The sequence below is a fragment of the Erpetoichthys calabaricus genome, chromosome 7 (genome assembly GCF_900747795.2).
Source record: "Erpetoichthys calabaricus chromosome 7, fErpCal1.3, whole genome shotgun sequence".
NCBI classification, from domain to species: Eukaryota; Metazoa; Chordata; class Cladistia; order Polypteriformes; family Polypteridae; genus Erpetoichthys; species Erpetoichthys calabaricus.
The window spans coordinates 27054330-27068013 of NC_041400.2; the positions used below are offsets into that span (position 1 = coordinate 27054330).

The 13684-nt window shown below is 38.2% G+C and overlaps 1 protein-coding gene across 10 annotated transcripts in view; it reads right to left on the reverse strand.

The window, feature by feature from the left end:
* susd1 (sushi domain containing 1) overlaps positions 1–13684 on the reverse strand; it is a 92064-nt gene that overhangs the window by 37859 nt on the left and 40521 nt on the right. For all 10 annotated transcript variants that reach the window (XR_003716705.2, XM_028804895.2, XM_028804897.2 and 7 more), the window contains 3 exons: positions 13232–13411; positions 6555–6740; positions 2130–2309 (listed from right to left, as the gene is read on the reverse strand). Coding sequence is in view for 9 of the 10 variants with exons in the window: in XM_028804895.2 (XP_028660728.2) it covers positions 2130–2309; positions 6555–6740; positions 13232–13411 (546 nt within the window). In the remaining variant the exon portion in view is untranslated. The remainder of the gene's footprint in view (positions 1–2129; positions 2310–6554; positions 6741–13231; positions 13412–13684) is intronic.

The following is a 13684-nucleotide window of genomic DNA, read 5'->3' on the forward strand; positions in this document are numbered from 1 at the left end:
ATTACATATGTAAAAATCTTAGGGATGATACTTAAAGAGTATTTTGAAACAATGTACTATAAAAACAGACTAACTGAAAATTCAGAATGCTTTGGGATGACTTTCTTCATGTACAGAACTATAATGCAATGTTTTTAGAGATGGAAATGTCTCATCCTAAAATTGACATTTTGGTCAAGCAGCTGAATAACCTGATATAAAGATGCACAATTCAATGAGATGCTACACCAGATTTGGGATATTTTGTATTACTGTGCTTGCTGCTCTTAATTTTTATTATGACAATTTCAAAGCTAGAATGTTAGCGTATTTAATGAGAGGCGGCGAAGATGTGAATATGAATTTGGAAAGACGACAGGAGTCACAGAACTCCTGGAAAAAACACTTGGAGTGATATAATAAAAGAGATACAAGAGAAAGACTGACATTATTGAAAATGAGAGCTTTGAATAATCAAGAAAAAAACGTTATTTTTTCTGATCTCATCTCTGACAGATTAAGAGCAGCACCCATAATGACAGTTAATATTTATCCTGTATCCCCAGGAAAACCTCATGCATGTATTTTACCAGCCATAGATCAATTTATAGGGAAACAGACAATCAGAAGCAATCATGAAAGCAAAGGGCTTGTTTCCATTTCAAAGTGAAGCACCTTATTTAGTTTACAAAGGCACAACCAAATCTCAATTGATGACTGAATTAGAGACCGAAGCCAGACATATAAACATGAATTATTTACTCTTTTTTATCTTCTACCAGTGCAACATGTGTAGTTGTTAAAGATGAGCACATTAATCTAGGTTTGACAGCCAAGTCTGGCTTTATGGCACACAACACCCACGGTTAGAGTGAAATTTCAACCTTCATTGCTAACTTTAAAAAGAAATAAATGAGAACAATAGGAGAACAAACCATGACAACAAATGAAAAATAAAATAACTGGAAAAAAATAATAACTACAAACATTAACAGTCACCTTGCAGGCCTTCAGTGTCTTCAGTGACTAACTGATGCTTGAAATGCATCAATAATGTGAACTTGTGTGATGTCATCCCATTCACTGTCCACTGGCAGACAGAGGGTCCTTTCTCTAAGTTTAACATCAGGAGAGAAGGCAGACCAAAGTAGCATCTGCACACTGGCATCCCTCAAGACATCTGTGGACTACATTAGTGTGTGTGGCCTGGCATTGCTTTCCTGTAGGGTCAGATGTCAAGGAGGTGTGAGCAGAAGGCCTGTGACCAGCTGCCTAAATCTAGAGCCAGCAGCATGGATCCTGTCCCTGACTTTCCTGTCACTCATATAACCATAGAGTCTGTTGGCAGCTTCAGCAGAATGACAGTTGGTACATAAGAAGCAATTTTTTAGATAGAACTGTCTGATGTGTCAGTCCTATAGTAGTAACTCAAGCTGCAAATGCACCTAATATTAGAAAATCAATATATCTATACAACTTGCTTATTAAGTAGCAATGCTCTTGCAGTGCAAAATGGTTTCTGTTACAATGTCAGCAGGGCAGCTAATGTCACCTCATGGTGTATGGGCTTCATGCGATTTCAGCCAAGGTGATCTCTGTGTTTAGACTGCCTCTTTTCTTCTCGTCTATGTGGCTTTCCACTGAGGACTCTGGTTTCATCACATTAACCAAATGTATTTCTCTCTGTTAGTTTGCTGATCACATTTGGGTGCTTTGTAAAGGATTGGTAATTCATTTTGGATCATTTTTTGCTTAATACTCACTGCTGCTAGAATATGCTCCAGTTCCTGACTAGCTATCACTGGAATAACTGAGTTCTGGAAAGGGATGAAGAAAAGGTTGATTGGGACTTCAACAGCCAGAGGATTTTACTTGTATTTCTCTCCTAAAACAGTCTTTGATTGCATGAAATTTTGTTGACGTCACAAGTATAAATAACAACAGCCCAAGCTATGTCATTCACAAAAAATAACAGAGAGGCCTTTTTAGACCCCTTGGAATGGGTGATATGCTGAATGACCACATTCTTCCAAGAAAGATTAAACATTGTTAGGAAAAGCATTAAAGGTTTACATAAGCTGATGTGTTTGTGGTGATTTGTGTTATATGTTTAATAAACATAGAGAATTCTTTTAAAATGTATTACTCACCTATGCATGTAAAGTTTAATTGTCCCCACTTTCCATCGGCTGCACACATTGAGTAATTATTTTTGCTATGTGTAAAGAATCCATCTTGGCATTTGTAATAAACTTTGCTGCCCAGTTGAGATGCTTGATTCCACAACACAGTGGCATGAGGAATGGAGGCAGGCTTTCCACAGTTGATTTCTGTTCATATGAAAGAACAAGAAGTAATGAAAACAGTGAAAGATTAATGGTAGTTGAAATTGAGGCGTGTCAGTCAAGCAGGTGTCAAGTGTCTGGCCTAATATAAATGTAGTCATGCAGAAATGCACCAAACTCTTCACTCCAGACTGGCCTGCTGTCTACCCATCACTTAACTTATTAAGAGTGTATTGTCAGTGCTGTAATGCCTTCAGTGTCAGCAATATATAGGAGGCTCAGAAAGAAAACAAACTTTCCTCTATAAAGTGCCTTTCCAAAATAATTTAGAAATACCATGAAGTTAATTACACATTCATGGTTTATGTGACTCACTGAGGGAATCACACATATGATGCATTCACATGCTGTGGAAAATATGAGTTCCCCAGTGGGAAATTTTATGTGGAAGCCCTTTAACATGGTAGAAACCCATAAGGCAATTCAGAGATAACTTTGTTACCTAAATTTGGTGTGATATAATACAACACTGACCTCTCAACTCATATCAACATTATAAAGTAATAATAATAACAACTAGCCGACGCCTGCCGTAGCATATGGTGGTGTAAGAACAGGAACAGAAAGCGGTGAGAAAGGAATTCAGAAATCAAGAAGAAATAAATACTTCTTGAAAGACACAGTTGTGCATAGGTGTTTTGGTGGAGAAGACAGATAATGAGTCAAAAGATCTAACCCTAGAAAAAGCCAAGTACAACTGACTGGTATCAGGTCTGTGCTCTGGTCTTTGGGTATCCGACAGTGCATGTAAAATTTCCGTCCAAGCAGGATTACATGTGAAAAGTGATAAATAAATCAGGCTTTCCGAATGTATGTATTATGGCCATGGCATCCTGATAGTTTTGTTGCATGTATCTTGGACTTCCTGGAAATGTGGATGGTAATATGATCTTTTTGCCCACACATACGTTGTTATTTTCAGCGTTTGCTTGCAGTGCGTCTGATAGTCCTTTGTATTGTTCCACGCGCAGATTTTGTTGATGTAATTTGAGATAGTTGAGACGCGCGTCCTCTGTTTTAACATACGCATCTACGACATACTATTGGAATAGTTTGCCACTGGACTGCAAAATACTAAATGTATTCCTCATTGCTAATCTGTACACGTAAAATTGGCATTGACTAAGCCTTATTCGCTTGGAGGTTCTTTTATCGGGAACACGTTGTAAATCTTTGTGCCAGCCAATGTCTCCGTAAGGGAATAAAAGTGGGTAAACCATAGGATCGCAATTCATATTGAGCGTGGAAATCTGTTTACAGGAGTTGCCTATGGGATAGATGCAAATGTCCCTTTCAGCAAGCGGTTCGCCATCTTCTCCGACGAAAATCGCTGCAACATCTGTGTGACATGTCGGGGCATTGTATCGTCTTAAATCCTGCCTAGGGTTTTCCTTGAAAACCATTCGTACAGATGCTGTTGGATTGGACTGAGCATTTTCATGTTTTTTTTTTTGTTTTGTTTTTTTTTTGTTCTTTATTTCGCCTTATACAATTTCTTGTATTAGGAATTTGTTAGTTTTCGCATACCCCTTGGGGTCAGAGTGCAGGGTCAGCCATTGTACAGCGCCCCTGGAGCAATTACAGGTTAAGGGTCTTGCTCAAGGGCCCAGCAGAGTAGGATCTCTTTTGGCAGTGACGGGGATTCGAACCAGCAACCTTCTGGATCCCAGCGCAGATCCTTAGCCTAAGAGCCACCACTCCGCCCCAAATGTTTGTATGTGTTTGTACAATTTAGCGAACGGGTTGATGGTTCTGATCATGGAATCTAGCTATCGAAGTAAATTTTGGTTACATGCAGAGTTTGCTTTATTTTGTAAGCGTACTTCAGTAGCTTGCGCTGTGTCAAAAACATACAACTGACCATATTCTGGAGAGGTAGAAGTGTTAGCGTATAGTGGAGAGATTTGGTGATAAATTTGCCCGTGTATTTTAAAACAGTATGGTCCATGGCCAGGAGGCTGAGTTATCTGTGCACCCATGGAAGCAAACGCTAGAGAAGTTGTCAGCTGCGTGTGGGCGGGGCCGGTTTTGAAGAGGAGCCACAGGAAGCATGGGGAAGGGTTTGGAAGAGGACGAATAGGAATCGAGAAATGCCATGTCGGCTGCGTGTGGGCGTGACCGGTTTTGAAGTGGAAGCAGGATGAACCAGAAGAGAATTATATATAAGAGATAATAATCAATAATAATCAGCACAAGAAGCCAAAAGAAATGTAATTTTACAGTTCCATCATATTTGCAGTAATGTGATATCAGCTTAACACATTTCCTTTGCTTTTTACTTTTACTTACAAAAAATACTGCTATATAACACTTCAACCACAAAGCAACACGACCTATTTTATATAGCCCTTAACCCTCAAGCTAGTGATATTCTCAAGGCAGGGCAGGGAAATAAACTGAAAGCTAAGAAAAAGAAAACTGAATCCTGATGAGTGCTACATCTGTGACCACTGCCTATATTCCTAAATAGCTATTTAGCAAAATTGATATTCTTCATTTAAAAAAAACAAAAAACATTCTCAGATATGTTTGCATTGATTTTAGCCTGTGCATTGCTGGTCAACTTGTGAGAAAGAACTAGAAAGCATTTAGGTTATATTGAAATATTTCATAGCAATATCTTGGTTTACTATAGCTAGTGTTCTCCTTTCATTTTCAGTGCCATTTGCTCACAAAATGGGTGTCAAGAGCATGGTCACTGATCTACTCTCATGAGGACTAAATTCAAACAGACACTGGAAAAGGTAGAACTTCTGACCAGTCAGAGTGTTCTCTGTCCTGGAGAAAAGAAAATCACTCTGATACGAGACCTGGATCCCTAATCTCCTCCATTGCTTCACTTACATGTCCACCCGCCAGACATTATTCAACACTAGTCTGACAACAGGCATCTCGGCCTGGCAATATGCACACATGGTTTATGTGCATGATAAAGAAAATAAACAAAGACTTGACTGGTCTCCTTTATCTTTGTTCCAAATGTGTTGACACTAGAAAAACAAGTTCTAGCATATCCTGATAAAGCAGACTGCTCATTGTTTTTGGCAATAGAAGAAATACCCATGAACACAGATACCAGCAAAAAAAAAAAACGCTCATTTCTTTTTCATTTCCATTGTAATGTAAGGATTAAAAACATTTGTGCTTTTCGTAGGGAGGCACATCACAATGAGCTTTACAGAGAACTTCAAAAAACTGCAGCATAACATTAATCCATTGTTGCCACCTTTAAGCATTTCCTCTAAAGATTGCTGAAAACAAAGCAGCTATGGTTTTGTCATTGGTCATATTAATGATAAATAAATAATTAAAAATAATAAAACTAAAAACTAAACTGATGTCACACTAACGCTTAAAGAGATTTCACTGATCCTTTTCTTTGTGCATTTACTGTATCTAGATATCAATAAGTATATAATTATTACAGAATGTTCAATCTGATTATATAAGAAGTATGAGCTTTGATATGAGCAATTCATTATTTTTCTCCAAATGACAGAAGTGTTACTAGGGGTGGGCATTTGGATAAATAGGGAAGGCAAATGATTACCAAAATAAGTTAAAACTTTATTTTTTATAGATTTTTCATTGACTGGGCAGAACAGATTTTTGAGTGGGCATTATGCTCACCTTTAGCCATGCCACTCCAAAATTAGTAAGTTTTTTATCCCTCTTTCTTAACCTCCATCACCTACAATCTTTTCTTACTTTCTGGTCCTAATCTCTATATCCATGCTCATGAAATAAAGACCAAATTAATTTTGTTTTCAAGCAAGCAATAGAGGCCTGTTCTGTAGTATGTCAAAACCAGCCAAATAAAATAAATTCCCCTAGTTATGTTGATAAAATGGGCATTACAGAAGTGCTGTGGTTAACCCTGATACCTCACGTATCCATAATGTTGGGTTCAAATTTGGTGCCTCATCATTGTACATGTGGGGTTTGCATGTTCTCAGCGTGTCAATGTTGTTTTTTCTCTGGGTACTCTAGTTTTCCAGTTAGGTCAATTGGCTATTCTAAATTGGCCATGTGTGGGTGTGTGTAAGAGTGGGCCTTGCAATGAACTGGCACCCTATTCCAGGACTGTTTCCAGATTTAAGACAGACTTCAGCCCCAACAAGCCTTAACTGGATTAGGTGGTTTAGACAATGCTAAGAAATTGTGCTCACAACTGTCTCCTATTATTTTCTGTTGTACCAGGTGGTAGTGGTGTGTAGCACAAAGCCTTACCTTTGCAGAGCAAGGAAGTCATCTGCCATAAGCCATTTGCTGCGCACATAGAGAAATTGTCCCCACCTGCATGGTAGAAGCCCTCTGTGCAGCGATAATAAACCACAGCTCCATATCTCAAATCCAAAGTGTCATTCCACAGTGGAGTTATGTTTGGCAGGGATGGAGGAGGGCCACAATCAATCTCTGCAAAAACAATTAGGATTGTCAGGTGGATTATGTGAAAATAAGTTTTATGAACATAATGGCACACAACAAATTACAGTCTGGCTGTTAAATCTGCTAGAGTTTCAAAGCCTGAAGTTGCAGTATGTGAGCTAAAAACTACAGATTTGAGGGTACACTGTATATTTTCTGAGGATCTCAGATAGAAGAAGATATTTAGACAGACAGACAGACAGACAGACAGACAGACAGACAGACAGACAGGTAGATAGATAGATAGATAGATAGATAGATAGATAGATAGATAGATAGATAGATAGATAGATAGATAGATAGATAGATAGATAGATAGATACTTCATTAATCCCAAGGGGACATTCACAAGCTGCTGAAAAGGCTGCCACTCTCGGTGGCGCCTGAGTCATTGAGTCACAGGAAGTTATGGGTAAAGGCAGAGTAAGAGCATCTCAACAATAATGAACATCATGTATAAGATGAATAATAACTCAAAGACTCCAACAACTGACAAAGCAGACAGCGTTGTCATATTTTTCCGGACACAAAAACTAAATCCACCTGCTGCATGAAAAATACCAAGTGAGATGCCTGAAAATCAACTCCCTACTTTACAGTAATCAGTATTTAATCCAGGATTTGAACTTAAGAGAAGATAGGGTTTACCCTCTTCCCTACTGGTCCTATTTAAGACTTTCAAATGGCAGAGGACTCAGTGCTTTATCTGGGCAGAGGAGAGAAGGTTGACATAATTCTATGGTTTTGGCAGTCAATTGTCTCTACAAGACCTAAAGTAACATGCACATGTGGCAGAGCAAAAAAGAACTACCACTGGCTCTCCAAAATGTATTATTTATTTTCTTAAATCAACAGAAGGACACTGAACTCAGAAAATATGTTCTTTGACCAATATGTATTCTCCTAAAGCATAATCTTTGTGGCCTCAATTTTCACAGTTAATAAACCAGTTCCTAGGTATGGGGAAAATGTTAACCTAAGATGCTAAAGTGTCCCAGCACATTTATGTACATGGAATCCTGTAGACACTGAGATCCTCTTAGTCACGATTGCTCAATGTGGATAATAAAAGATGCTTGTGAGACATCTCCCCAAACCAAATAGACTCTAAAATGAGAATATGTAACAACACAATAATACAGATTTACTGCACCTCATAGTATTTCCAACACCTCCACTGCCCTCTGATGCCTGAAAGTCATTTTATTTTTACCTGTTTCCCCTTTATACTTTGCTTAGTAATAAATTCCACCCTACATGACTCCAATAATATATAGTTAGCTTTATAATAGGGGATTGTGTTAAGGTTAGGGATCTACAGTGGTGTGAAAAACTATTTGCCCCCTTCCTGATTTCTTATTCTTTTGCATGTTTGTCACACAAAATGTTTCTGATCATCAAACACATTTAACCATTAGTCAAATATAACACAAGTAAACACAAAATGCAGTTTTTAAATGATGGTTTTTATTATTTAGGGAGAAAAAAAATCCAAACCTACATGGCCCTGTGTGAAAAAGTAATTGCCCCCTTGTTAAAAAATAACCTATCTGTGGTGTATCACACCTGAGTTCAATTTCCGTAGCCACCCCCAGGCCTGATTACTGCCACACCTGTTTCAATCAAGAAATCACTTAAATAGGAGCTGCCTGACACAGAGAAGTAGACCAAAAGCACCTCAAAAGCTAGACATCATGCCAAGATCCAAAGAAATTCAGGAACAAATGAGAACAGAAGTAATTGAGATCTATCAGTCTGGTAAAGGTTATAAAGTCATTTCTAAAGCTTTGGGACTCCAGCGAACCACAGTGAGAGCCATTATCCACAAATGGCAAAAACATGGAACAGTGGTGAACCTTCCCAGGAGTGGCCGGCCGACCAAAATTATCCCAAGAGCGCAGAGACGACTCATCCGAGAGGTCACAAAAGACCCCAGGACAATGTCTAAAGAACTGCAGGCCTCACTTGCCTCAATTAAGGTCAGTGTTCACGACTCCACCATAAGAAAGAGACTGGGCAAAAACGGCCTGCATGGCAGATTTCCAAGATGCAAACCACTGTTAAGCAAAAAGAACATTAGGGCTCGTCTCAATGTTGCTAAGAAACATCTCAATGATTGCCAAGACTTTTGGGAAAATACCTTGTGAACTGATGAGTCAAAAGTTCAACTTTTTGGAAGGCAAATGTCCCATTACATCTGGCGTAAAAGGAACACAGCATTTCAGAAAAAGAACATCATACCAACAGTAAAATATGGTGGTGGTAGTGTGATGGTCTGGGGTTGTTTTGCTGCTTCAGGACCTGGAAGGCTTGCTGTGATAGATGGAACCATGAATTCTACTGTCTACCAAAAAATCCTGAAGGAGAATGTCCGGCCATCTGTTCGTCAACTCAAGCTGAAGCGATCTTGGGTGCTGCAACAGGACAATGACCCAAAACACACCAGCAAATCCACCTCTGAATGGCTGAAGAAAAACAAAATGAAGACTTTGGAGTGGCCTAGTCAAAGTCCTGACCTGAATCCAATTGAGATGCTATGGCATGACCTTAAAAAGGCGGTTCATGCTAGAAAACCCTCAAATAAAGCTGAATTACAACACTTTTGCAAAGATGAGTGGGCCAAAATTCCTCCAGAGCGCTGTAAAAGACTCATTGCAAGTTATCGCAAACGCTTGATTGCAGTTATTGCTGCTAAGGGTGGCCCAACCAGTTATTAGGTTCAGGGGGCAATTACTTTTTCACACAGGGCCATGTAGGTTTGGATTTTTTTTTCTCCCTAAATAATAAAAACCACCATTTACAAACTGCATTTTGTGTTTACTTGTGTTATATTTGACTAATGGTTAAATGTGTTTGATGATCAGAAACATTTTGTGTGACAAACATGCAAAAGAATAAGAAATCAGGAAGGGGGCAAATAGTTTTTCACACCACTGTATATAAAAACTATTTAAATGTTTAGCCAATTTGAAATTAAAAAATGTAGGAAATAAACTTTAGTGAGACAGAGACACTGGAGTGTGTAATATTTGCTATCATCATATGTAACATTTGTCGATATCAGTTAGCTCTTGTTGATTTAACTATTGTAAGTGTTGATGGTGTTGCCTTTTCAGCTTACAGGTGTGTTTTGTAGGCTGGTGGTATGCAGAGTGTTATGTTGTTTCTGACACTAAGTGTGCAGGAGCACATGAATGCTTGTCGTGTTCTTTTAGTACTTTAGTTTTTTAATAAAATAATTTGAATCTACCCTTTCCTATGTTACAGTAGGTACATAATGTACATTCTTTTCCAGCTCCTAACGTCACTGTCATATTATACACGTGACATGCTAAAGTGTCCATTTCAGAGTATGTAGAATATGGTTTAGCGTCAAGTTTAGGAGAATGGTTTCCCTTACTTATGGCTCTCCAACTTTTGTGTATTTACTTTTTATGAGATTGGATGTTTTCATTCTCATCATAAATAAACAATCCTCACATTTTCAGACTGTGCCTTTTTTCTCCCTGTGTATGAGAACTGAAATTAAACATATTTGTAATTGTAGCCACTCCTTGTATGGATTGCATCCTTCTGGGTGTTTGCTGTAATAGGAGGCTAGTGCCCATGCACCTAAACTAAAAACTGTCTGACCTTAACTAATAGGTTAAATAAAGTTCTCCTCTCCACCATTCAAATTCCTTTTTAATATACTTCTTTTTACACGTGTTGAATGAGATTGAAAGCATAAAAAAGACAGAAGCAGGCATATGACAAACTGCTTTATAAATCACTTTGTTTTTTTCAGTAAGGAGCAAGTGGTCTAGAGAGAAATAGACAAAGACTGAGAGAGACAGAGACAGTGAGAGAGAGAGGTAGACCACATAAAGGTGGCAAAAATAGAAAAAACAAAAATGCAACAAAGTACAATAAAAAGGAGAAATTGTGCTGTTCATCTCCTAACATTCTGGTATCAAGTAAATTCATAAGAATAAAACATGGAATACAGTAACTAGCAAAGCGTTTTTGTCATGTTAGCAGGTTTCTAGAGGCACAGTGTGACCCATATCAATTTCCAGTCCTCACCCAAATACCCTAAAATAAGACGATAATCAAATCTGTCAATTTAGGACCACTGTAATTGTACATTGACTTCATATTTTCATTTACATGTTTACACATTCCTAATTCTTTCTACAAAACATTTACCAAATTTCTTTTATCTTAATGTTTTATTTTTTGGGTGTTATATAATGGGGCAAGTTAAATAAAGTGTGCGTGAGAAAGTGTGTACAGAATTTACTGTCACTTGTACAATTTTCTCAACTCTATATGTTTATGTATGTGTCATTCTTACTGTGCTCCCTTTTCATTCAGAACGCTAGCTTCTCCAACTCATAGTCATGCATTCCTGATACAAAATCCATTAGCCCTAGGGTCCCAGGCAGTGCTTAAAAAATTAAAAAATACAAATGTTGTCTCTTGAGACAGAAAACAATGCAAACATTGGCCACAAGCACAAAGTTTTGTAGCTTTCCAAATACAAATATAACAACTGTATCTGTCATGGGACAAGGACAACATAATTAAAGACTGAAAAAGAGGTATACTTAAATCAGGTGCAGATCAGGCAGCCTCCAAAGTGCTCAGACTAGGGAAAAAGTAGAGGTCATCCATTGACTTAAAGGCTAGCTCAACTTTTCTACACCCTGTCCACACACTGGTAACAATGGTGCTCAGGAAAGAAGTTTCTGAGCAGGTCTAGATGGCTAATCCTTCGGTATCATGGCTGGAAATTCTTGCAAACATAATGTTACATTTATGTCCAAAGGCCACAATTTTTTCAGTTTGACTTCTAATCCAAACAGTGGTCCTCACACTAGGTTTTTAAACACCCACTCTCAATCTCTAATTAGGAATGAACTTTGGAAATCAGTAAAAAATGGTAATGGGGCCATTTTGGAGACATGAGAGAGAAGGCAGGGTGTTTAGTGGGAGAACACCCGCTACCCCTTCCAATAGTGTAGTGAATGCTAAGGAGAAACTATTATTCGATTAGTTCTATTCTAATAACTATTATTATTCTAAGATTTACTATTGACAGACATAAAAAGCCAGAAGTTAGAAGGTATCGTAAAGAACAAGGCAAAAATCCATTAGGGATATAAGCCAGCAGTTAAAAAAAACAAGACCCACTATGAATATACTGTAAGAACTATAAAGAGCATGGCTGTCACAAAATAAAATCAGCTGTGCAAAAACAATACAATATGGCATTGCCAGAATAATTACAAAATAAATATGCAGATGTTACTAAAATAAAATAAATTACAAACATCAAAAATGTGGATTCATCACCAGTGGTAACTAAGACAGATAAGGCATTCGACTGTTTTTGATTTATTGTTGTTGTGTTCCTCCCCTTGCCCACCTTTTGAGAATTACTCCTTCATTTTGTCCAAATAAATCTCTTTCTTTGTCCATGTCGCAGTTAGGGAGGGTGACAGGGTCCTGCAGCATTATATTACTGCCAAAGTATATCAGTCTTAACCTTAAAGAATGCAGCAGAGGTTCCAGAAATGTGCAGTTTAATGTCTGGTGTGATACTGAAGACTTCGATAAACTCAAGGACGGACGGACGGACGGACGGACGGACAGACAGACAGACAGATGTCAAAGTATTAGTGGGGTATTATGCAGGTGTAATGCTGTTGGTATAAAGCAGCCCGCCCTGTGTTTCTTGACACACTTCTGTTGAATGATTTGTTGGCTGAAAGTACTCAGTGTTAGTGTGTCAGAGAGAAAATGAGTAGCATTGTTCATAATGACCCTCAGTTTTGTTTTAATTCTCTCTTTTGCTACGACCTCCAGGGGGTCCAGAGTGTATCCTGTAACTGAGCTTGCCCTTTTAAATAGCCTGTTGATTAGGTGGGCCTCTATTGAAGTTATGTTACCAGACCAGCAAAAACATTGCATTGGCATCACAGAGTTATAAAAGATGTGAAGGATGTCATTCCCACATTAAAGGAACACACACTTATAAGGAAAAACATCCTGCTCTGTCATTTCTTATATAGTTCCTCTGTGTTCTTAGACTAGCCATACCATTTACTGATGTGGCCCCCAAGTACTTGTAGGAATGGACCACCTCTGCATCCACTCCTTGAATAGTGATGAAACATTGAGGCTCTTTGGTGCAATGAAAGCCAATAACCATTTCCTTGGTTTTGCTGATTTTAAGATGCTGACAATTCTCTTTGCACCAAAAACAAATTTTCCACCTGACTCCTATAGTCTGTCTTATTCCCTTTATCAATACACCCCACAAGCGCAGACTTATCTGAGAATGTCTGCAAGTGACATGACCTAGTGTTATAAATCAGATAACAGCTTCACAAACTCTACGCCTCATAAAGCTTAAGGAGCCATCTGTTCTGCCAAATTCAAACTATAATTTACATTCATAAAAAAAACCAAAAACATAAAAAGATGCAGTATACCTTTACATTCCCCAGAAATGCTATCCCAGATTCCTCTTAGATTGCAGATTGAGAAATTTTTGCTGCCTTTGAAATAGAAGCCTTCTTTGCACTGGTATGAGGCCAAACTTCCAGGATGTCTGCTACCATCCCACAACAGATTAGCATTCTGGATGAGGTGCGGTACTTTGCAATAAATTTCTAAGAATCAAAAATGAAAAAGGAGAACATACAGTGTACATACATACATACATAAATAAATAAATGAGAAACAAATTCAGTCTTGTAGCTTAAATCCAGAATGAGGTCTTTCTGGGTCACTTGATATTTCTTGCACACTTTAGAAGCTTGGATTTAGAAAGCACATTTGCATTAAGAGCCAAAATTGCTTGTGCCAGACTTTCACTGTGTATTAATCAATAATTCATTGTTTGTATAGTGCCTGTTGTGAGCCCAATACAGTTAGCTCCCTTA